The sequence below is a fragment of the Harpia harpyja genome, chromosome 1 (assembly GCF_026419915.1).
Source record: "Harpia harpyja isolate bHarHar1 chromosome 1, bHarHar1 primary haplotype, whole genome shotgun sequence".
Taxonomy (NCBI): Eukaryota; Metazoa; Chordata; class Aves; order Accipitriformes; family Accipitridae; genus Harpia; species Harpia harpyja.
The window spans coordinates 32,894,095-32,919,881 of NC_068940.1; the positions used below are offsets into that span (position 1 = coordinate 32,894,095).

A 25,787-nucleotide genomic window follows, 5' to 3' on the forward strand; every position below is an offset into this window, starting at 1 on the left:
CAGAAGAACAAATTGGGATAAGGAGCATTAAATTACAGAAAGCTGAATGTTGTCTAAAGGTTACTGTAAACGTGGGCTTGGGCACACAGAGTGTTCTTGAGCTCAAAGGCTGTTTGGAGCATGGGCCGAAAACGACGCGGTGGAGTGAACGCTGTGCCCATGTCTCTGGTGGAGCGTGGGTTTGGGGCTGATGCCGTCCAGAGGTGTTGTCTGCGGCTCGTACATCGGTACCTCTGTTGTGCTATCTGTGCAGAAACAGTCCTTCTGCAGGGATACGGTGATCTGTGTGTGTGTGTGTATGTATAGGTGTCGATTTTTCTTTCTAAAGTGTAGCTTGCAGTCCTGTGTGGGAATATTTATCTTTTCACCTAAAAGCTGCCACCATGTGGCAAAGGACTATTACTACGTTAGCCATTAATAAACTGAAAGCGGGATGCAAAACAGGACGTGGATGTTGCCGGCTTGACGTTTTCACAGTCCAGCTCCTCTTGCTTCGACGAGGAACAAGGTTTCAAGGTTTGTGCCGAGGGGGGGTTCTAGCTCTGTGTAACCGTTTAAAGATGCTGATGAGCTGACTCCCTGACGGAGAACCCTCCTGAAAAGAGGCTGTACATTTTTATGTAAACGATACTGTTATGTTTTTGTCTTACTCCCATTATTTAAAAGTCTGAGTTGTAGCCTGTTCCATTGTTTGGGGTTTTTTTGTTTGGTTGGGTTTTGGCTGGTTTTTTTTTCCCTTTCTGACCTTGTGAAATTAAGATGCTGTGAAATAAACACTGGTTTTGGTACACGTTTTGTAACCAAACGTCTTGTTTTGCAATGGTCTTTCGCTTTCCCTCAGGGCTGCTCCCGTGGCCTGCTCCGGTCCCTTCCCCTCAGCTTCACCGTGCCCTCACCCTCCCTCAACGAACGGCGGTCCCCGGGGGGGGGGGTGTCCCGTCCCCCCGGGCTGAACCGTGCCGGTGCCCTTCTCCCGGGGCCGCCTCAGCGGGAATGGGGGGGACGGGACGGGGACGGTGCCGCCATGGCGACCGTTTAAGGGCTGCGCGCCCGCGCAAGGAACGTCGCGCCGCCACGCCGGAAGCATTCCGCTCCTTCTGGCGTATTTCCGCTTCCGCCGCCGGTCCTTCTTTTCCGCCGCGGCGCACGCGAGGTAGGAGCGGGCTGGCGGTGCTGCTCCCTAGGGAGAGGCCGGGGGGGACCGGGGGACGATCTTTCCTCGGTTGCTGGGCTGCCGTGAGGCTCGGGGGGAAGGGGCGGCGTGCTCCGGGTCTGGGCCCGCTCCCCGCGGGAGGGGACCGGGGGTAGCAGCACCCTGGGTAAGCCAGGCCTTGAGGGGACGGCCCGTGAGCCTTGCCTTGCTCCTTGTAGGTATTAGTTCTTGGCGCCTGTTCCTCAGCGGCAAGCCGAACGAGATGCAGAACGACGCCGGGGAGTTTGTGGATCTCTACGTCCCTCGGAAATGGTGAGTGGTTCCCTTCGGCGGCGAGGGTGCCGGTGGGGGTGGCGGGTCTGCGATGTGCGTACCCCGAGGGGCAGGGACCGTGGCAGTGAACCGCTCCAGAGGCCGATAAACGGTCTTTGCAGAAGCAGGTTTTTTCCATAGTAGCGAATATCTGGGGGGGGGGAAGCAAAAAAGAAGCCAAAAAACCAAACCCCCAAATCAACCCCCAAAACCCCGTCTGTTTTCTGTCCGTTTCTATATTTCTAAATGCCTTACATAAAATACGTGAAGCAAAGACTATAAAGTTTAGGAGAATACTGTGCATCTTCTGTTGAGTAACTGTCAGCCCTGCGGTCATAGTTCACGTGTGGTTCGTTTCAGAAGTAAATGTGCACGCTTGTAGTACGCTCGTGTTTCTGTGCGACAGGCTCTCCTTGTGAACCTGTTAAGTCATCGCTTGTTGCCTTGGTAGCACATCTTAAGTACAACTTTGAGGTTCTAGTAAATGGACAGTGAGAAGCTTTTTGTGAATGTGTGTGTTAAAAAAAGAAAAACCACTAAAAAATAAACCATTTGTATGCATGTTATTAGACTTAAGTCGAACGGTTTTTACAACGTGATTTTTGAGGGTTTGCAACCTGAGCATCTTTTGACAGCTGTAATGGCTCCGAATGAAAAAGGCATAGAAACTGCATTCTCATAAATTACCTTGATTGCTGTATTTTTTGCACTTCAGAAGAGAAAAACTTTTTATTCTGTGTGTTTTGAAGGCGTGTGCTGCTGTGTGTACTGTGTAGGGGTGAACTAGGCATATAAAAACCAAAGTGAAGGGATAGTTGGCAACTTAGCATGATGCTACCAATTGAAAGTCTCCTTTAAATGTACTTAACACTGTATTTCAATTTTCTGAGCACTGAAAGGTTAAACTGTTACTGTCTAAACTTCTTGCGTGGCTTTAATTTGCATGTAGATTTGGCCTTAATGGTTTTTTTTTTCATTGTCACTGTCTGTTTCCTCTTGTTTAAATTTATCTTGTTATTTTATTCCTTAGCTCTGCTAGCAACCGAATAATTGGTGCTAAGGATCACGCTTCTATTCAGATAAATATTTCTGAGGTAAGTTTCATAGCAGAAGAACGTGATGAGAGAACTACACCTATAAACTTTTGATAGAAGTTAAGAAATATAACAGTGTGCTGCATCTCCAAATAATTCACTAGAGACCATATAAGTGTAGAGCTTGAGGGCTTTCAAACATACAAATATATTACTATGTCACCCCTGGTTATTTTTCAGCCTATTGGAAAATATTCATTATAGGGAATTGCATAAAGCTCTGTATAGTCTGTTAATTGTTTGACTAAATAGAAGTTCCTAATTAGATATTTAGAGTTATAAATTAGGAAATTCCTTGGCCTTCTGCCTTCACCTGTCTGTAAGAAAGGACTGTTCTTCAGGCTGTCCTTGTGCACCATTTTTTAATTTTTTTATTCTTGTTGATCTCTGTGCTTTTTCTAGTTTGTCCAACCCTCAAGAAAGATACAGTTTGCAGAGCAGAACTCTATTTCTGTTCTACTTTGCTTAACTACAATGCCATCTTCCATGTTTTGCTTGAATCATTTCTGTTAATTCTTGATACTGCTGCTCTTGATAGGTGACAAGTGAGATTGCTTGTGTGTTTTGTGTGCAGCATTATCATTTCGTTAACTCAGTGCTTGGGGTATTATATGCTTAGAATTTTTCCTGAGGCATGCTGGTTATTTGTATTGACTTGGTCTTGTACATTTAGTTTTCTTTCTGTAACATAAGGAATTTGTTGTTGTCTAAGATGAAATTAATCTTTTCAAGGTAGCGTTATTGTGAATCCCTCCAAGCTTAACATAAATGCTGAGAAAACCACAGTAGACTTGACTCCTGCAGGATCCCAGTTAATGCATGTGGGCTCCAGTTAATTTGAACTCCTTTCAGTGTGCTTTTTTTCCCTCTATTTGTTTATTGGTATTCACCTTGCAGGAATTCTGTGGACACAATGTTCCTATAGCTTATGAGCTATGTAGCTTGATTTATTTCTTCTTGAATGGGAGACCACAAGACTATGTCCCGTGTTTTTAAACAACTGAATCTCTTGTGTTATCTGTCTGACTAAAGAAATCATTTTAAAAAATGCTCTGTTTGCAATTTCCTGTAAATGTTAAGGTGAATACTTTTCTTGTTCACTGTGTTTCATTCCTTCAGTGATCCCTGTTCCTTGTTTTCAAAGGATCAGAGATTAGCAGAACTCAAAAACAAACCCATGTAGTATTACAGGGTTCACTACACTGTTTAATTTCATGATTTATATTGTTTAGTCTTTTTTCCTGTTAAATTTCTCAGCAACTGGAGGGAGTGAGACAATGTGTGTTCTACCTGTGTAACAAGACTGTCTCCTTCCCCTTTTCACTTCAATTTTCCTTAATACTGATCTTAATGAAAAGAAACATGAAAAAATTAACAAAGGCAGTAAAATCCACAAGTGAACTTTATGTCGAATTTTTACATTTTTTAAGAACTCAAGCATTTTCCTTTTTTTAGCCACAATTTTCTATCGTGTTCTTGTTACGCTGTCTGATCCATTAAATTTTATAGCTGCGCTATGTAATAAACTATAAATTTGCTGGGAAAAGATATTCTATAGCTGTCTTTTTAACTTCAATATTTGCCTTGGGTTTTTGTAGTTTGCAGAAAAACATTTGCAGAATTTAACAAGCAATTTTTATCTTTGCATGCTTGGCAAGTGTGATGTAAGAGTATAAAATTTTATAAGAATCTGTGTGGAGTAACTTGCATGTAATTACAGGTTGACAAGGTAACAGGCAGAGTAAATGGCCAGTTCAAAACGTATGCCATTTGTGGAGCAATTCGTAGAATGGTAAGTACTTTCTTGACCTACAAAATGATTGTGCATCTTTTTATATTGATTAGTAATTTTTTAGATTGATATTTGGCCCTGAAAACACAATGTGCCTTCAGCTCATTCTAGAGGAAGAGCTTTTATGGGGATACTGAAGACAGAGTGAAGACATGAACAAATTCACTTGCAAGAATCAGTTTCTTCTGGTTTTTTCTTCATTCCTTTGGTTTGTAGAATTATGTATGGGGGGTGGTTTTGTTTGTTTTTTTTTTTTAAAATCAGTGAAGGATGCAAGTGGATTTTTTTTCTTCTAAGAATGTACCAAGCTACTAATGTCTGGCTTTTATCTGTTGTTTACAATTATTAGAGATGATACTACCATAACTTAAATTTGTTAAACATGGTGTGGAGCTTCTTAGAGTTCATCAGAAGTCTGCTTACCCAGAAATATATCTTATTAAAGCTATTGTATATTTTATTAAGTTAAAACTATTTCTTACCCTAAAGGATGACAAATAATTAACAGCTTGTTTTGAAAATGCTAATCTGTGCATATAAAATGTAGTGATCTGCGGAAAGCATTCTGCATTTCACTACCAGCATTAAATGCTGCAGCTGCCTCTTTTTAATGTGTATCAGCAATTATTTCGTCACTTCATAATCGTCTTTTATTTTTTTAAAGGGTGAATCGGATGACTCCATTCTGCGTCTGGCAAAAAATGATGGAATTGTTTCCAAGTACGTATGTTTATCTTATCCTCTAACTCTCAAAGGAGTAACTTCCATACCCAAATCCAACTTCTAGGGTGAAAATGTATACACTGTATTTATAGGATGACTACACAGTCCCTCAAAAATATTTACTTGAGTTGTTGAAGCAAACTGGTTTGTAACAATGTTTGTTTCATTTTCTTCTAGGAACTTCTAACTGAAGAACCTCTGGTATGGAACATCTGATATAAAATAAACAGTTCAAACCTGTATTGTGCTGTGTCTTTTGTTCAACTCATAAACATCAGTGGATTTATTATAGCTAGTCTTAAAAGACTTAGAAATGTGTGTTTTCAAAAGATACACAGATTATGATTATGAATTCTTAAAACAAATCAGCTTGTAAGGCAGTGCCAGAGTTGAAAATCAAGAATTTCCACTTCGCTCTTTGGTTCCCTATCACCTTTCTTTTCCAGATTTAATAAGTTTTGCAATTGTAGCTCAACTCCTTTCTTGATCTTGAACGTTTTGCAATATAGCAATCTAATTCAGCTTGCTGAATTAGACCTTGCAGTACTATATTCTGACACCTCTGAACTTGCTCCTGCTTTGTGTGTCAAAATATGCCAGAAGTATGTTGTTTCATGGCCTTTTTTTTTTTTTTTTTTCTTCTTTGATCAGCTCTTCACATTCAGCTTTGGTATTGCATTTGGAAAGTGCTGTGCTCAAGGTGCTATAGCTGTACTAATGAACCTTTGGGATCTTGCGTCTCATTCTAGTGGGCCATAGTGCTTTTGGCAGTATTACAACTTTGTTATGTCTTAACAGTATTAAGCTCTATATTAAATTGCAAAAGCTCTACACAATCTTTATTTTCCTCTACTTTCTGCAGAAATTGAGAAACTGAATGCAGTTAGTGCTAAGCTAGGAGCAACTGCTGGCACTAAGATATGGGTATAAGAAAGGCGAAGGGTGTTCAGAGAAGAGCAGACACTTTATACTTTGTGTCTTAAAGTGTCTAGTTAAAATCATTGGCACCTCTATTGGGAAAAGAGACTTCTGATTTACTTTGGCTGTAATTCCACAAGGACGTAAAAGCATGATGTCTTTTCTAGTGGTATAATGTCTCTCAGATTTTTCTTTTGCAGGAGGGATACAAGGGCGATATCCGTTCTTCCAGGTGCTGCTCTTGTGTTGGTAGATTTTGTTTGCACACAGCAGGTTTATTTGTCAGTTGGTGCTTATGACTTCAATAGAATGTCATGTATGGTTTTGGTACTTTTAAAATATGCTAGTGTGATGTGACTAGTATTGAAAATTTCCACTGTCAGCCACATATTTACCAATTTCATAGTATCTACAACTATACACAGGCTGGCCTTCAGATGGTGTGTTCTGATCTGCGCGTTCTCAAGAATTACTGAGAGAGATTATATCCAGTTTACACTATGTTCGCTCCTGTGGGATCATCTCTAGGCCAATGTTTGCAGTTGTCCTTACTCAAATCTCTGTATAGGCCCTCTCTCAAAGTTTTCTCAAGTGATACAAACTGTTTTGGTGATGCTTTCCTGTTTATGCTGTAAGTTGTCTCCATGTAGAACTGGTTACCATGTGGCTTATTTCTGACTTACTTGCAAGTTACTGTGAATGCGTGTGGGTGTGGGAAACTTAAGCCTTAGGCTTCTCTCAGGAGAGCCTGGAATAGAGATGCTATCACCTCTGAACTAAGGAGGAGGATGGCTGAACTACCCAAGTGTAGTATCTTTCTCCTTACCTGTATTTTTCTTACTTCTCAGACGTGTCAAAACACAGCATATTTCTTTGGAAGATCCTGTCTTGACACCATGGATGTTTACTGAGTCTAAGCGGAGCAAATCAGGCCATGTTAATGTGTAGTTGCAGTGTGGTGTGGTTTTTTAATTTTAATCTTTTTTTTTTTTTTCAAATCATTAAGTGAATTAGGATTTCAAGTGTAAGCCACTGTGTGGATATAATGAAGTACGTGACTAAACCTTTGTTTCAGAAGCAATTTCATCAGAGAAAACCAAAAAGGCTGTTAACCTTTTTTAGCATAGCTGTAAACTAAAACATCTTTGGTTGCGCATTCTGTCTTCCCACTGACAACGCTTGAATTTACTAGTCCTCCTCCAAGCTGATAGATCTTTTAAAAGATAAACTCCTGAATGTTTCAAGTAAGGGGGAACTCTGCTAAAAAGACCAAAAAAAGGCTTCATGTTGAATTCATGTTGAACTTAATAATGCAGAAAGCACATGAGATACGTTTTAAATACCACACGCAGAAAAAAAGATGAACCCACACTTTATTTTTGAGCTATTTTCTTCTGACATCTAAGTCAACCATGAAAGATGCATTAAAACAAACAAACAAAAAAAAAACCAAAAAAAAGAGGGGGGCTGTTAGTTGTGATTCTCCTGGAAATAATTCATTTTTCCAGTAGATAAATCTCTGAAAACACTTTCTGGAAAGACAAATACAGTCTCCAAACTGGAGAGATTTTGGCTTGGCTTATGTCCAATCCTCATTACTTTCCTTTGCACACAGTAAAAGGAGATAAGTTTTAATTGGACTTGATGTTTCTTTCTGACATATCTTAAATTAGCTGCTTCTGCCTTGGCATTAGGGTAGAACTTCAAATAAAACCAGTAACTGTTTACTGCTGGTAAATCCCTCATTTACCAAAGAGTTTAAATATTGTTGACTTGCTTCTAATCCCCTGCGACTCTGTTCATCCATGTGGATTTCAGTGGAATTCCTCCATAAGGCAAAGTGAACTGACAGCTTAAAAGCTCAAGATGAACTTGAGGTCTCTCAGATGTCTTTTTAAGCAATAAAACTCCATTAGCATACAGCTATACCAAATTTACACTTCTGCTTTGCTTTGTGACACTGATTGTTGCCATTTGTTTTTCAGAATGTTAAAAAATTGAAACAAATTATTTTTTCATTAATTTCTTGTCAGAATAAGCTTATGAAATGTTATGGTGCCATACCCTAAACCCTAGTTCAATTGGAAATGGATTAGTGCTGTGCTAAAGGCTTCCTGAAGTTCACACCGTCTTCACCAGCAAGACTGCATGGCACATGAAGTCTTACAAAAATTTCTGCAGAATCTTAACAAGGGAGAATGTGTCCCTTTAAAAAAACAATTTTGAGTTTCATTTTCTAGTATTGTGATGTAAAATGTTCTTTGTTTTCCTGGGACAGGAATAGTTCAGATCTTCTAGAGCCATGAAAGGGAATGAACTGTACTTGTACTGTACAAGATGGACAGAGTTGCCCTTACATGGTTACATTGCACCAAGTCGTGAAATTCTTTTCTGTTACTTACGAGGACTTGGCAGTGGCATCCTAAAGACATCTGATTTAACTGGGCTATTTTAGTGTCTTTGGCCAAAATTTTGCTGCTCAGACAAGCCTATCTACTCTGTAAAACACCTGGGGTTTTTTTGGTAGGAGCTTGTAGATGCCTCATAATACTGATTTTTCTTTTGAGCCTTGACATTCTTTTAATGAACTACATGGTGCTGAAAGGCTTTAGTCAATCTCAGCTGTAAGTCCGTTGTGATCAGAGGTCCAGGGTTAGGAGGCCACTGCATCTTCTATTGCTGGGGCCACAGAATTAGCGGCTTTGGTAACATCACGCTTGCTTGCAAGGTGCCAAACAGGCAAAACGCTGCCAAGGCTGGGAAAAGACAAGAGGCAACGAGCTTCCCTGGCATCACTTGTGCTTCACTGAAGAAAGGAGCACTGTGACTCAGAAAAGGAATAAAAAAGGCCAAGAGTGTCTTTCACCTTCATGTATATCCATTACTGCTGCTTTCTTCTTCCCAGCTTAAGCTCCCAAGGAGTGTGTGGAGCAGAGGCTGTCTCACTAGTGCTCCCTGCAGAAAGGAAGCTGGGACAGCTTGTGAGGGATATAGTTTATTTTTCTAAAGCACGCAGTGATGCTGGAGGGTGCTGAAAGCCTACCTATAGGACTGAGCTAAGCTGTTACACTAGATTTGGCAGCAATTTTGGTTTTCAGTTGAATGTTAGGGAGAGCTGTCTATTCCTATCTCCTGTTTTGTTCAGTTGCTGTCAGTCTTGGTGATACACAGAGAGAAAAACGCCTCTGCTGCAAACGTTACTTTGAACAGGTTAAGGGAGGTTTTGATTTTAGTTAATTCATTGATGACTGTTTGTGTTGAAGCATCACAGGGGAGGCAGCTTCCCCATACGTATGTTGGACTAATCAGCCACGGAAAAAATATAGAAAACTAATCAGGCTTTTTTTCCTGCTGGGAAATACACTATTGTTTAATATTAGCCAGGAGTTCTTGACAAAATCCTCAACAGGAACTGCAGGATTAAGAATTAAGAACAATTAATAAGGTCAACAGGATTTTTTTAAATGTATTATGATGAAAAAGGTATTATTTTAACATCTATTCTCACATAGCCAACAGCGAGTAAAACAAATGTGGCCAGGCTGAACCAAGCATATTATTCTGCAGTGTACGTACCTGAGCTTTATTGTGTTAATAAATTGTGTTCTCTGATTTCTTTCTACTGGACTGGGACTGTGAAGAAAAGCAGATACATGCCTCTTCTGCTGGGGATGCGGGACCCTCAGTTTGGGAGCAGAGCGTTAGCTCATTTTTGCAGTCCTGTGGCGGGTTGACCATGGCCGGCTGCCAGGCGCCTGCCCAGCCGCTCCCTTGCTCCCCCTCCTCCACAGGACAGAAAATGAGATGGAAAAGCTCGTGGGTGAAGGCAGGGAGATCGCTTACCAATTAGCGTCACGGGCAAAACAGGAAAATTAGTTTATTGCTTATTAAAACGGAGCTGGATGGCGAGAAACCCCTACCACCCCCTTTTCTTAGGTTTGGCTTCAGGGCAACACCCGTTCTGGCTCCCAGAGCTCCCCGTCCTCCCCCAGCGCTCACAGGGCTGTCTCTCACAATTACTGTATTTTTTTTTTTTACCTCACCCATTTTGCCCGTTCTGACACCCGTTTCCCAGCCACAGCCCGGCACTGCTGAGGCGCTCGCCTGTGCCCTGTGGTGAGGCGGCTGGAGCCAGCTGGAACCGGCTGCGTCTGGCCTGAGGCGGCCCTGCTTCTCCTCACAGAGGTGCCCTCACCTGGGCACCCACACCCGGCACAACTCTTGTCCCGATCAAAAGGGAGTTAAAATAAAAACCTTTGGTGCTACAGCTGGTGATGGGCTTCAGAAATGCCTCGCTTTTGTGTTGCTCATCTCCTGCAGCAGATCTCCACCGGCTCTGTGGGGGGATATGTCTATTTATCCAGGGGAAAGCAGCGGTGCTCCGAAAGTGAGGCATGGCCATCCGTCAGCCATCTGATAGCGCCAGGAATAAAATGCAGATCTTGGGAGCCCCAGAGCTGTACGTATATTATCTGTTAACCCACAGCAGATGTTCTTCTGAGAGGATGGAGGATGATCCTTGCACAGGGAGGCCGGGCTTGCTGGGTCCTGACTGGGGATTATTGCAGGGATGGAAGTAAAAGTCATGCTTTGCATTTTGATAAGCTGACTGTAAGCTGTGCGCTAGGACATGCCACATATATCAAAACTGAGTTAATTGCTTATCTGGCTCTAAATGCAATAATCTTTTCACTGCTTTCATAGGGCACCAGAGTCCTGAGAAGCACCTTGATCTGTCTATCGACGCATACCAAAAGGCAACGCACTGGCGTCCTGATGTGAAGTTACTCAGACTATCGCCCACTCTTATGAGTTGCAGTGCCTGTCAGGTAAGTGAGGTTGAGCAAAAATCCTAAGATACTGCGTGTTTTATTTCATGAAACAGCGTTTTCCCAAAGTGTTTAGCAAAACTCTATATGGGTTGCTCATTGAGCTGGGAAATGTGATAGTTCATGCTCTAGGCAAAGTGTTTCAAATGTCTGAGGCTGAATAAAAATAGCACTTCAGAATAAATTGGGTAGTGCACTGGGGAGGTGGCAGAGATCATTACTTGCAGCTTGTCCCTGGTTCATTCAGTTCTTTCCTCTACAAGGGCTAGAAAGGCTGGGGATTTAATTCTCCCTTTGACTAGTTTGAGGCTAAAAGAAAGGAATTTATACGCCTGATTTCTTTTCTGACCAACGGAGCCATGCTCGCAGCGAACTCCCTCTGCATTCCTGGGAAAATGGGGTCATTTGTGCCAGATCACTCAGCCGAGCGCACGAGCCGGATCTGTGACTGTACAGCCCGCAAGCCAGCTGTGCTGAGGAAATAACGACCTTAAAAAGTCGACACTGCAGTTAAGTGCAGTGTCTGCTGATGGGTCACTTTTGCTGCTGTCTTCTGTCGGCTCTCAAGTGCCTGGAACCGTCATCCCAGAGTTCAGTGCATTAACTGGTAATCTCAAACTTTGAAGAGTTTCCAGGCAAGCTGACCAAAATCTGAGGATCTAAGACTCCCTGTACCCAAAAATAAGTAAATAAAAGGAAGCTAATCCCAGATGGTACTGATTAAAATGTGAACTACAAAAGGCAGATTAAGGAAGCAGCTTTCAGGCTACAAAGTATATTACCTGAGAGGGAGCTTGATCATTGTAGCACAGAGCTCATATTTCTGGAAACCCAGCACATCTTGACACAGCACTGCCTTTGGAGAGCCTGCATCCTCCTGCAGAAGATAATGGCGCCAAGCTTTGGGTCTTTTGATCACAGAGGGAACTGATGTCTCAGCAGTCACCTTCTTGCTAAGTGATACAAGTGTGACCACATTAGGAACAAACCCTTTCAGGGTAAAGGGAGGCAATTTTATAAGATTTTTCTGACCTTCTCCCAAATGCTGCACTGTCCTTGGGAACGGGAGGCTTTGCAGGTGTGGGACAGTTGGCAGTGTACGTGCCTGCCAGTGACACTGTGGCCGGCGTTCCCTTCTGGTCTTGGCTACCGAAAGGTTGGTATCAGACCTGGTTTGGTCTTAAGGTCCCATATGCAGATTTTTTATTTTCCAAAATGTATAGTCTGTCATAAACCTCTGTGGGTTTTCTTTTTCAAGCTGGTTTGAGACTATCCTGACAGCAGAGTTAATCCTTGCCTCAGTGGGAACCAGTGCTGACTCACTGCCCTAAGTCTTAATTCCCTGAAAACTTTAAATATTCAGGAAAGTCTCATATACATATATGTATAACAGCTTTCCATGTAGTTAGGTAAAAACCTCAAACTATGCCACTTCATCAGATATCTTGTGGGTCATGTCTGTTCCATTACTCAACCCTCATTGATTTCAGTGCCTTAAAAAAAAAAAAAAAAAAGAGAAAGAAAGAAAAAAGTGCCGTTTGCTTCTGCTGAGCAGAGAGCTGTTCCTGGCATGCTTCCCATGAATTTTGCATCACAGGCATTCAGAGAAACTAGAGCACTGGGGCCAAGGCTCAGGAGACCTAGTTTCTACTTCTGACAGTGATGTTTGTTTTGAGCAAGACCTGTCGACTGCTACATCCTATACTAGAATTTACCCATCTCTAAAATGAATCTGATGAAAAAAGTAGGAAGCTTTGAACTGATTTGAGGAGTGCTCAGAAAATGCAATATGAGGTGGCACAGTTATTTAAATAACTGTTATACAAGGAATATATACTTTAAAGTAGATCTGCAGTAAACTCAGTAGAGTTGAGCTAGAGGCAGGTGTCCTAATTTACTATTTTAAGCCCTGGTTTTATCCTCTATTCAGCCAGGAAATTTTACACCATGAATTTTCTGGATATGCAAATAAAATAATCCAGGTATCTTTTTTCTCTTTTTGAATCCAGTACCATTTATGGGGGTAGGACCATTTGAACATTTTTTAATTCCTTTTAGGGGGTGGGTAGTGAGAGGGAGGGTCATATCAAAGTTGACTGCTGGAAAGAGTGACTCTGATTTACAACGCTCTGCAGCTTAAGATAATGCCTCTGGTATTTGGAGACTTCAAAATGCAAAAAGCAGTGCTCATGGGGAGCCTGTTCTCAGTCACCCATTTCTAGTATCAGTAGCTGGGACCCAGGAGTCATGAATGGCACAACAGACTGATCATTGTACAATCCACTGCTACTCCAAGGCATGCAGTTGTAGCTGCCATGTTTGCTCCTACTGCTCTGGCCCAGTCTAAACGCATCTTGGATCTCTGAGGTCAATGGAGACTTTAATGCAAATTCATAGGGTACCATTAGACTTAGATTCCCATCTTCATGAATTTGCAAAAGGCAGAGCTACACCCGAACACTCTCCAGAAGTGCTCAGAGCTGGGAACAGAACAAACCAAGAGAAATTCCAGCAAAGGGAGTGGTAACTGATTATAGCTCCAGATAACAGTTGTTATCAGAGAAGCTCATAAATCCACCCAGTTTAAACAGAGTGTCAGGCAGCATCCCATTCTGCATTGTGTGTTGCCTCAAGGGATCTACAGCTGCTTGTTCTTATCAACCACTTCCATTCTATCTTTCGGGTTCCCAAAAGTCGCTACTTCCTGGAAAATATTTGTGGGGATGCTAGTTCTGAGTGTCTGTGTGGCCTTAGGGAGAAGGAGCAGAACCTGTTACTGTTCCAATAAACAGACCCAAACTACTGTTTGGCTGTCACTCGGGTGGCTGGGAAATGCACTAATGAGTAAAACAACATATATTGGCAAAACCAACATGCCAAAAGTATGGAGGTTGTTTAAATGTTGACTTTGGGATCTGATTTTCTAATCCAAAGTGTCTGTTGGAATACAAAAAGTCTCCAATAAGAAACAGTGCCAGTGTCTCTCCTGGGACTTGTCATTAAACACCTAATACCCTCATGCTCCTTGAATGAAGCATGAACACATGGGTAGCATCACCTTCACTGTATCACTGTCACCCTTTTGGTGTCATCACTGGAGTTGCAGAGCTACTCTACATCTTGGCAGATGAAGATTATTTGAGGAGCACAGGAGACCACACCATGGTAATCTTAACTCTGGTTTTGCCTAAAGCATTTTATGGCTTAATAAAAACAAGGAAGACCTTTGGGAGAAAATTTATGTTTACTGTTTGGAAAAAAACCCATAGCTTTGTTATGGAAAACTATGGATTTGTTGTTAAAGAATGATGTAGATGTGAGAGGATGAGCATCCCTGGCAAGTAGTTGGTCCCAAGTAGAGTGTTAGGCTGCCTCTCGTGTGCTCCAAGTGGTTTCTCAACAACTCCTTCCTGCTACATAAAAAAAAAAAAAAATTGTACTGTGGTCAGCCATCCCTTTTAGGGGATGCTGCAACAATTATTAAGAGCAAGAGGTAGCCATAACCTTGCTATTATTCTAGCAATTCTGTAGGGGAAAATCTGTGGATTTATTTCAGCCACATTTAGTCTCTTCCAGCAAACAGTTCTGTAGTTTCCAACATGTCAAAAAGAGCATAAGGGGATTTTGCCTCCACTATCCTGACTTTTGAATGACCTCGTGGAACAAGGACTAGATGATGAAGTAACCTCAGAAAATACTCTTCTAGGAAAACATCACATCAAGCACTGCCAGGATGAGTTGTCCAGAACATGATGCTGGGAATAACTGTGACATTTTGGATGAACCTATAAAACAAGACTGTGGACTTACCCCACAAAGTGGAGAGAGGGATATGAACCCATGGGACTTGGTGTCAATCAAGCAGATGCATCAAATCTATATGGCAGCCTGCAGTGTAAATGGGGGTATGGAGAGGGGAAGGTTGTTTCTTCTGCTTATGAAATGTTCAGCATTTGGCTACCTTCACAAGTATGTAATATCACCTCCCTGACTTCTGCAGTGAGGAAACTTGGGCCACAAAAGCTGTGTCCTTCTATATAGCCAGGTAACTTCTAAATAGGCTGCTTGTGCCGAAGTAGAACAGTAGCTGTACGCTGAGATCCAGTGCTGTAACAGCTCTGGCACCAGGGCTGACACAGTGCAAAGCGCTATTCCCAAAGAACAGCTCTGGGGAGCAGCATTTGGGGGAAGAAATTGATAAAATGAGGAAATAGTGACACAGCCATCTTTTTTTTTTTTTTTTTTTACTATTCTAAAAAGTCATTTAAAGAAAGGAGCAGATGGAAATGTTTTGTGTTTAGTGAATGGTGAATACAGGTTGGGCAGCAAGCTCTTCTTACTGTCCTGAAATGAGCTGCTTACCTAAATGCTGAGCCTGTGATCTTGCTTTAAAAACCATCCCAGTACAGCGTCTCACAGTATGGAAGAGGCAGTACAGTGATATGCATTTCTTCCTGCACTGTTTTGAAATGCATTGCGCAAAGTGCATGAGGTGTTTTACAGATGGATGCAACCCTCTCTCATGGCCAAGAAGGGAGGGCGAATGGACTGTAACAGAAAACAAGAGGTGAGATGTGAAGAGAGACAGCGTGGCTTGGTAGTTAGATAAAGAGCAGGAAAGCCATGAAACTGGAGCTGATGCCATCAGAACAGGAGATCTGCTGAGCATCTAGGGTAGGTCTGTTGAATCCCTATGCCTGACCTGCCCTGCTTGTAAAGAGGGATAAAGCAGGATAAACGCAGGAGCAATGGACACATTCAGGCAGGAGTGGGTGAGGAAGGAGTGAGCAGCTGACAAGACTGAGGTGCTCAGTGGTCATGACTTGGGGCAAATTTCAAGGAAAGCCACACTGAGATCTGGAGGGAGGTACTGCTGCCTGCTGGAAGAGATTGGGAAGGGAGAGGTTTTGTGTATTTATACGCTGTGTGGGGCCCAGACATTCAGATCACTGTGCAAGCACTGCACTGCAACGTGTTCTTTGTAAATGCATGGGCAATCACAGCTCAATGTGTACTTTCTAACCAGCAGCGCCACATTCATCTGCACTGTCTGTTAGTGGTTAATCTTGAAAACAAGTAGTACTTCCCTGTCTGCTCATTAGAAATGACCTGAGCAGCAACAGCATAATCACTTGCACTGAACGCATGGCTGGAATCCTTTTGATAAAGTCCAAGACACAGGATAACTTCCTATGCACGCTTTCCTAACGGCCTGGCTGCCTCAGGGCAGACCTGACCGTCTGATTCCCATTGTAGTGGAAATTTAGAAGCAATTTTATTTGTTCCGGTTGGCTTTAATCGAACATCTGGGTTAATAACAGGGAGATTCCCAAGGTTGGCATCAGAGTTGGGAAGGAAAAGGAGTCATTTTGAAGTCCTTCCTTAATCCCAGCTTCTTTGTTAGAAATGTCGGTGTTATTTAATTGACTGTTAAATCCTAATCACATGAGCACCCTCCCTGGGTATAATCTCCTGTGATAAATTGCCCAGTACTCCTGTCAGAGGTGCATTCTGGTCTCCAGCCTTTGCGAGACTGAGAGTACCCTGTGATTACAGCTGATTTTTGGAGAGGGAACAAGGGAGGAATGGATCTTATTTCAGTTTAAATTGATTTTAAAAGACAATTGACTCCAGATTTGGATAAAGATACTGTTCTCTAGTCTGCTTGAGGTCTTTGTAGATGTAGCTATTTCTTCCATGCTTTTCAGCAAATGCTTACAAGGTCCAGGTATTATCAGACGAAGGCAAGGTGGTACAGCCAGCCCTTAGGGGGGAGTAATCAGACAATTGCACAAGGTCTCATCTCACAAGCAGGAGAGAAGGAAGGAAATGGGCTAGGTTAGGGTTAGGTAGCAGCTAGTTATCTGTTGGAAGCGGCCTGCACACAGTCAGATCTCTAGGATCAGGAAAGAGAACTTGAAGGTAGAAATGATAACGATATGAAGAAGGAACTGAGCGGACAAGAGGAGGATGGGAAAGAAGACCTGTAAGTCTTCAAGAAAATCTTTCTTGTCCTACAATCCTCTAATATTTCCCCATTTGATTCTGGCCATTCTCCGCCTTCAGAGATTTCACCCTATGTCTTGGGGTCTCTGAGAGCAACCAGAGCCAGAAAGATAGGCCAGAGTCATAGCAAGGTGCTGGCATCCCTGAGGAGCAGAGATGCTTGCACAGGGTGAGTATGCAGGGGACAGTAAGTGACTTCTGGGGTGCTCGTGACTCCACTGGTACTGCGTTCCTCAAACCTTGGGAATTAGGAAAGTGGCAGCATCTGTGAGCTGCACACCAGAAACGTCTCTGATCTCAGACCTCCGCACTTGGAAGAGGGGAAGAATTGGATGGCTCTCAGATGCAGATTTCCACCCCACTGTGAAGCCACTCACATTTATACCCAGCTGAGAGGGCAGGTTTAGCTTTGCTCAGACAGTCTCCATTTGGAGATTCCTCACCCAATGTTTTCTTAATGCTCAGGGCAGCAGCAAAACAGCAAAAGACTCCGTGCCTGCCTCTGGAGAGGTGGTGGTGTGTAGCAGCAGTCTAGAAGTTCGCTGGGAGCAAAGCCAAGAAACCAACATTCTGCAGCAGGAGAGGAGCAGCCCCGTGGGAAGCAGCTTGCGGCATGGACACGTCTAGGTAGGTAGGACAAGAAGTCTGGCCCAGGCTGCTGCACATGCATGCCAGATGCAGGCAACTACATCTGGCAGAGGCATGGTCTGGAGTGAGTGTCCCTGGTGTCAGGCATCTGTCTCCTGTCTGGAATGCATGGCTTGTGCTGAGACCAATTTGTTGGGTGCTATTTTCCCTGTAATTTTAAAGCTATGGCACTAAGGGAAATGGCAGCATGTATTGTGGTGGGCTCAGGAAACACAGCCCCGGCTGAGTCACTGGACTGCGATGCACCCTATCTCGGATGCCTGTTCCCAGGCGTGCTGCCTGCGTCCAGCCCGGCAGCAGTTGTGACAGGGCCCGATGTCCCACCACGCTCCCAGCACATCCTTTGGCATGGCTCTGCTGATAACAGCATGTTCCCTTAGCCCATTGCAGGCACATCACAGGGCATCTCATTTTATCCAAATACCATTTCCCTCCCCAGCCCTGAATCATCACCAGGCTAATATCAGTGCCTGTGTGTCAGTACCAAAGGAATGCTTGATAATATCCCTTTTTCTCCTCAGCTTTCTCCTAGCTCCCTTTAAATCCAAAATAATTTGTACTTCCTTATGACCCCAAAGGCAGTACAAAACAAATGTATCAACATGAAAGTAAGCACTTTAATCAGTAAAATCCAGGATTTTTTTTTTTTTAAATAATAACAGGACCCTGAAGGGAGAGAGACTGAGAAAGGAAGAACAAATAAAAAGAAATGCTATGTATGTTCTGGCTAGGAGCCAAAGGCCCTCTGGGCCAGGTTTGGATAAAATAAGGCTTAATTTCTGGTGTGAGAAACCGCTAGAGTGAATCTGTAGCAAACAAAGGCCAATTCACAAAGGGACATAGGCCATGGATGGAGGAGGAGAGGGCAGCCTGCCAGTTCTGCCAGCTCTTGTGATTTTATCATGTCTTGCAATATCAGATGTTTTACTTGCAGCTTCCTTTTCTGCTTGCATTTTTTTTAAAATCTGCATTTCTACTCATGTATTCTGTAGGGAAAAACTTGAAGTACACCCCAAAGATGGTTCAGAAGCCAAAAGGTAGATGAAAAACACCAGAGCTCATTAACTTAATGAAAATTAAATTGAGATTCTTAAACAAGACTCAGGGAGAGGAGGGGTTTTATTAAATGTTTGGGCTGGGCAGTGTGAAATGCTTTCTTGGACCATGAACAACTCTTTACATTTGAAAAGAAATGCTGTGTCAGCAGTCCCAGTGGGCTCATCGCTCAGTGACAGCATTATCTCCCTGGAGAGCTTCCAGTGCCAGAACAGTGTGAGATCCCCCTGAAATGGTGGGGCTCAGCACTGCCCTCTTCCAGACCACCAAAAACTCTGCTCTGCAGATCAGGAGGGTCAGAGAGATGACATAAAGCCAACTATGGTAACAGGGTAGGACAAACCTACCAAGGGAATTCTCTCCATAATGGGAATCTTGCCCAATTCTTAAAAGGAGTTCAGTCCACTTTTTCCCTTGGGAGCATACCAAAGAGCGTGTACCCAGACCTGTGGCATTTCCATCACAGCCCACAGTATGGGTGGTACCGATGGGAACAAATTGCACTTACATCCCATTTTGTACTCAGATTCTTTCCAATAAACGGAGCAGAGAGAATATCTTGTTCTGAAAATCTAAAGCTTTTCTATTAGTTGCACACTGTGCTTAATACCCTTGATAATTAAACAGTTGGCTGGCAGAATATATGTTTGGTTTTTTTTAATTGCTCAGGTCTAGGCAGTGTGTTTGGTAGTCGGCTCTCAAACAACAAGGCATTTACTGCAGTTACAGAAACTAATGGCATTATGTGCAGTGAAGACAGCTTTAGATTCACTCTCAAGAAGGCTGTTGGGGATACAGGATTGCTTCCCCCAGGGGTCATCCCCGTGTTTTCCCATGGTATTATCTGATTTTTGAGGCCAGTTGTGGACTCAGGAATTCTGCCCACGCACATTTCTTCTGGCTGTTGTAGGTCCTGGGATGACAGTAGGTCAGCCCACACAGGGCAGCCTGTGGCCATTTACCAGCCCAAGCCCACATAAGCTCATTTCTAATTTTTTGATTTTGAAAACACCATTATGGGAGTGTAGGGAACACAACTTTTGGGTCACCATGTCCACTTTGGGCTTACCTCAGGCAACCATTACTTGGGCTTTCCCCATAAGCTTTGTGGTTGAACACAAGCAGGTGTGAGGTGCATCTGTGGAGTGGTTTTGGCTGTTTTGAGGTTCAGTCCCAACAGAGGCACTTCTAGAAACTGCTGCTTGAGTTGCTGCCACTCTAGCAGACCAAATCCATTAAGTTTTCAAGCAGAGATTGAGCTAAGGAGCTGAGGCGTCATTATGTGGTTGGTTGAGAGGAGGTTAGAGGAGCTCACATCTAACCCCACTTTATGTTACTGAAGCATTCAAGCCCTATCCCAAAAGTAGGGCAGCCATATATACAGCGGGAAGGCGAGGGATGAAATAATTCACTGCAGTTTGCATGACAGCTTGTGGTAGGAATCCAAACTGCTCCATCTCCTCTGTGCTGGAGGGGCACTGCCAGGCATAAGCATATACAGGCTTTTGTACACCTGAGGCACAAACTTCAGTGACAGCCAGTCTCATAGCATTGGTGACAGATGCGTTAAGTTACCTTCCAAGACAAATGTACTGGGAGTGACTGATGGGCCAGTAGCTCTCTCCCAGTCTCCTGGTGCCATGCGCAGGTGTCCCTTGCTGGGGAAGGGAGCCATAACCACTGCGTGCTTGGCCACATGCCACCGCTTCCAGCCTGCCCATGTCTGGAGACCAGCCCCGGCATCATTAAGGACCCCTCTATGGGCACTGCCCTGCTCAGTGCCTGGAGGTGGGCAGGTGCAGGTTTTCGACTGTGTTACACAGACTCGATGTGACTAATGGAAGGGAAACAAGGAGTGTTTGACCCTCATTAGTGTCATAATTTCAAGTGATGCCCACCCATTGCCTGAATAGTCTTTTACACTTGCAGGGCTCTGACAAAGAGGGCTGTGTTCTTACTGTATATGATTAACTAAATCCTGTGTTAGATGTAACAGGCTGAATGGGGAGCTGAGGACGCTGTTTGCAAAGATAAAGGACGTGCAACTGTACTGGCACAGGCAGTGCCTCTGCAGTAGTGTTTTTTGAGTGGAGAGAGAGGCTGGCTCCTGGTTTTATCCTGTTTGTGGCTGTGGTACTTACAGTACATACTTGAAATTTGAAAAATCCCTTTGTTTGGCCTCCCTCAGGCTTCCCACGTGGAAAAAGGGTGTGTGGGGATGGGAGTTTATATGGCTGTGAACACAGTGTGCTCTCTGCTGCTTGCATCGCCCAGGCTAATCAGGGCAACGGTGAGGGAAGGAAAAGTCACTCGCTTGCGTAACGGGAATTGCTCAGCTACCACCGCTGTGGAGGAGAGACTCTGCATGTCACCCACCAGGGAAGCCCCCCAGGGATCAGGTTCTCCTGCACCAAAACTGTTCTCTTGCCTGCCTCCACCCCAGTGTTTCCCACTGTTTAGGCATAGACTTGCTGAGACACCACTTTGTCCCCACTATTTCCACTTGCCTCTGTTCTCCTGAACCAAGACCACATACATCAAGTATTACAAGGATCAGCTTTTTGCAGGATGAGGAGATACAGATAAGTCCCCAAGAGTTTACATGCTAATTCATTTCAGCATCACCTGTCTCTGCTGCTCATCAGCTAACACTATTTTTATTACTGATAATTTTTCAAATGGAGTAAGTAGTTTGGGCAGCTCAATTTGACTGCAAATGCTTTTGAAGATTGACAGGAACAACACTTAAATTGTTGCATTCCAGGATGAGCATACCTTTCACATCAGTGATTGGGATAAAAATGATATATTGTCATGGTGTTCCAGGTTTAGTTTCACCGACAGCATCTGTATATTATATGGCAGCAGCTATTAGAAATGAACGATGCCAAAACCAGACAGAGCCTGTGCTCTTAATTGTAGGGGCCATTTGCTCTGCTGATGACAGACAGTGACGGCCTGTGTACGCCGACTTCACCCTATTCATGTGTTTCTATGTTTTTGCTGCAGTGTTTGGTATGGAGGCAAATGAGAATATCCCTTTTTTTACCATTTGCGGTGGGTTTTTTCCCCAAGCGTTCTGAAAGATTAACTTGTGCTCAGACAAGTGTGGTGTCTTTGAATTGAATGGAGAGATGCCCACAGGAATTCATGCCAGCTGCAGGAACTGGTCTATGGGACACCATTCAGAAACATTAGAGTCCAAAAGCTTCTCCACCTCATCCTGGTATTAGCTGAGATTGCTGCCTGCAGCACAGCCCCTTCCAAGCGCATTCGCTCAAGGGAGGAGCAAGTGTGGAGGCAAATGTGATACAACTGCCTATGTACTTTATTGCCCAAATATGGGTCCTTCACATGTGGAAGTAGCTCACTACATCATGGTGTGGTGTTCTTAACACACAGGGCATCATTTTTAATGGGTTTATGTTGGTGTAAATATTCAGTTGGTGTAAATGGGTTAGGGTAGCCAGTGGGATTGGGACAAGTGTGAGATCTAGTATAGATGCTTTCCGAAAGTGTCATTAGGATGGTATATTTCATAAGGTTTTTTCTGTTTGCAAATATTTGTGGGTCTATGTATGCACATGGTGAGTCTCTTTTGTAATGAGTCTTCCCCTGTTTGCTAATTGCTGCAATGCAAAGCACTGCTGCTTTTGGCATCTGGTTTCCTACGAACACCTTCACTTCTGGATATTACTTTGGTAATCCTAACAAAAGCCATCCTGATAGCTCTGACTGATTGTCCCCATTTATAAAAATGCATCTTAATACCTAATCCTCACCACCACTGTCAGCCAGGCAGTTTCATTGTTAAAAAGATTAAACTATTATCCCATGCAAATACCAACCTCTAATTTTTAATGTTAGGCTAGAATCTTCCGATGACTGAAAATGCCAGGATGCATGGGACATTGTATCCTCTGGAGTTTTGTGGCCAACATGTTTAAAACTCTATGAAAGATAACCTACTGTTTCATTCATTATTTCTGTAGGTGAATTAGTGTCCCCTCCCCCAATCCAAACTCAGCTGGTTAGTAACTCAGAAATGAAAGTGAAGCATCTTTTGTTTTGCTTTTAAAATATTTTTAAATTCTGCTTAAGTCACAGGCTAAAATTATAGTTGATTTTGGACTATTTGCAGCACAAGGATTTTAATAGCAGGCGTTCACCAAAACTCAAAGAACAGTCCCCAGACATGGACAATTTAAACTCTTTGCTACTGTGTCTTGTACTAATACCAACTTTTTCCCATGGATTAGTATCAGACAGAGACATGATCTAACTGAGGTGCGTTTTGAGTCAGATTCCTGCTCTCTCAGAAGAGTAGACTGCTTGGCTTACATATTTAGGAGGCTTTCATGAAAAGTCGTTTGTACCGCATTGGGTTTTCAAGCACCTTTAGGTTTTATCGAGTCCGCTTTGAAAGGTGCAATTACACCCCAACATATGCTTTAAATTAAGCCATTTTGGCTGACGGGAGTCTAATGTAGAACAGATTTAAGTAGCTTGAGTTACAGTCAAAGATTCCCCATGAGATTGAGTTTGGCCAGCTGAGCACTTGCTAAAGGATGACTCATTTAATCTTTGTCAGCATGGTAGAAGGTGCATGTTAAACCACACAAGCGGACATATCTAACAGTAAACCTTTGTCCGGGCCAGCTCTTGGTGTGGGGCACTGCTGCAAAACAGCCCTACTGCAGCTCACAGGGTGGTTGCAGATGCCTGTTGCTGTGTGTGAACGAAGGCAGCAGCAGCCTGAGCTGTCGGGGGGGGGTACATCAGGACGGCGCATTCATTCGCGTCACTTGCTGGAACTGCTGAGCTATTGCATGCAAGATCTGGAAAGTCAGCATGGTCTAGAGAAAGAGATTAAACAAAGATACGGGGGCCTAAGGAAATGCCCTGGTTAGCTGAGATTTATGAGCCATGGTCGGATGTGTCACTTGAAACTGCCAAAACAGAGGGGGGTGGGCCTTGGCCCTTCCTGGATGTGGCGGAGAGCTGCAGGCGATATTTTCCCATCCATTTGGTGTCCATGCTACAATACAGCCATCTGAGCGATGCCTGTAGCTTCAGCTGTCTAGGCTCTTCCTCGGTGTTTCTTGCCTTGTCTACTTCCCTTTAGTAATTCTGCAGTCTCGCTTATTTTACATCTTCAGTTTAAAAAAAAAAAAAGATATTTGTCTACTGGACTTGGATTTTTCTGCAAATTTTTTACTGAGCAGTGGGGCTGAGGTAAAGAACTGTGAGGCTCCATGGTGGTGCTGTGCGGTACTTGTGTTGTGACGGCACTGCACTACACTCGGGACAGGCTCCGACACTGATAGAGCTTCAGTATGGGCTGAAGAACAGATCTCTGGGTTTGATCCATAGCTGCTGATGTGGTGGGGGAGTCTCCTGCTGACAGTAGAGTGCCTCTATCTATAGCAGAAAGGGACTCTGAAGGGTTATATTTTAATAAGGCAGCATCTCTCTAGTTTGCCTGAAGTAAGAGAATGACTGGAGTTAATGGCTTGTGTTTCGGTGATTTCTGCTCCCACCAGTTCTGGAAATGAAGGGTAGTCACCAGCCTCCAGAACAGCTCCTGAGGCTTCTTTTCAGAGATAAAAAGAGCCAGTGTCCAAGGTGGGAAGAAGATAAAGGAGATACCCACTAACTACAGTGCCCTGAAGAACCAGGAGTGACCTGTGGGATGAGGATCTGTCCTATCCCTCCACGCTGCACAGCAGTGAAAGGGGTGAGAAGATGGTGCCGGGTCCCCTGTGGCAGTTGTCCCCTTTGTTGCAGCCGCCTTGTCGTGCCAGGAGGTGACTGGGAAAACCACCAGCCACGAAGCATGGAGATACCTGGAGTTTCAACTGTCTTCATCTCAAGGAGGGGATCTTCTCCTGGTACCTTTTATCATTAAAACAGCTTATTAGGGGAAAAAATGAGCTACAGGGGCTAGAAATGGCAGTCAGGCAGGGGAATGATTTCAGAGGAGAAAAATGCTCATGAACGTCTCTGCTCCTCCCAGGCAAAGAAGCTGCCAGCCTTGATGTGGCATGTCATTCATCAAGCCGTCACCCCGGGGCCTGGAGATCATTCTGCCGACTTTGGTTCACCCAGGAGGGGAGCGCAGGGCACACCTGTAACCTTTGCCTCCCAGAGCTGTCTGCAGTTGTCCCCAAGGCTTGCTTTTGACTGCAAATGCAAAAATAATAGGCTGCGGGGGAGGTGGGGAGGGGCTGTGGATTTCAGTGGGTGCTCGTACCTGCAGGGGTGGGAGTGGGGAGTGTGCAGAGAGTGCCCTGGAAACCCTCGGCTCCTCTGTTGCAGGGGTTGTTGTAGCTGAAGTGGCACTCTTCTGTTAACAGTGAGCAGCAGCACAGCCCATCTCTGCCCCGGGGGTCCCGGCATTAGCTGAACCCCAACCCACAGAAGATTCATTTTTGGGGAGGGATCCCTAAGTGCTGGATTTGCTCTTGCTGAGGGTGGTTGAGAGCTGCTTCAGAAAATTGCTGGTCACCTTTCTGGGATGCAGAGCACCTCCCAGACCTGACTTACTGCAAACAGACAGCTCCTGTCTAAAGGTTGGGGCTGTTGGGTTTTGTTTTGAAGTAACTCTTCTTCTCCCCATCAACTAAAGACCTGGGCATGCAAATTCAGATTTTCTTTTTAATGCTAGTTTCCAGATGTTATGGCAGCTTAGTCTGTGTGGCTTATCTTACAGCAAAGCACAAAAGAAGAGTCCCGTGCCCGTTCCCTGGCTGTGCACAGGCAGGACAGCTGCTATGCAGCCCATTGGAGTGATGGTGAGCTGTACAGGCTTTGTGTTTGCTGAGGATATGAGCTGCAATATGCTAGCAGAGACAATAGCTACACAGGAGATGAAAAACACACCTGGTAGGAAAAATGAATGGATGCCAGCTTTTTTTCAAGTAACATGCGAGTATCTGTATAGAAGGAGTGGTCTTTAAACGAGGGTAAAGGCCTATCAGGCCAGTAAGTCCCACTCTTCTTGGTTATTGTATAATTTATATAGTACTTCAAAGGTATCAGGGCACTCTGCAAGCAAATACTAGGGGAGAATCCACTCCCTAGAAAGTCTGCAATATGACCTTACAAGCATTAAATCCCTGACTCTCCCTTTTTGCCGGAACCCGGAACATCTTCCTGCTCCAAAAAGTCTCCTGAGGTCCCTTTTTCTTCCCTTCATCAGTTGCTTTGCTCTTATTACATACAAGTTTCTAGATTAGAGCAGACACTGTTCTTCC

The 25,787-nt window shown here is 43.8% G+C and overlaps 1 protein-coding gene across 1 annotated transcript; it reads left to right on the forward strand.

The window, feature by feature from the left end:
* Positions 1-1,371: 1,371 nt before the first annotated feature.
* RPS21 (ribosomal protein S21) lies at positions 1,372-5,314 on the forward strand. The gene is made up of 5 exons (XM_052785997.1): positions 1,372-1,465; positions 2,496-2,559; positions 4,280-4,351; positions 5,016-5,071; positions 5,252-5,314. The coding sequence occupies exons 1-5, from the start codon at positions 1,416-1,418 to the stop codon at positions 5,259-5,261; spliced, it is 252 nt and encodes an 83-aa protein (XP_052641957.1). The 5' UTR covers positions 1,372-1,415; the 3' UTR covers positions 5,262-5,314.
* The last annotated feature ends 20,473 nt before the right edge of the window (positions 5,315-25,787 follow it).

Bases quoted from the DNA above. Each gene is read 5' to 3' on its own strand.
- RPS21 (XM_052785997.1), top strand. From the start codon at position 1,416: ATGCAGAACGACGCCGGGGAGTTTGTGGATCTCTACGTCCCTCGGAAA. The intron at 1,466-2,495 runs GTGAGTGGTTCC...TTTATTCCTTAG, and splicing joins CTCTACGTCCCTCGGAAATG to CTCTGCTAGCAACCGAATAA. The intron at 4,352-5,015 runs GTAAGTACTTTC...ATTTTTTTAAAG, and splicing joins GTGGAGCAATTCGTAGAATG to GGTGAATCGGATGACTCCAT.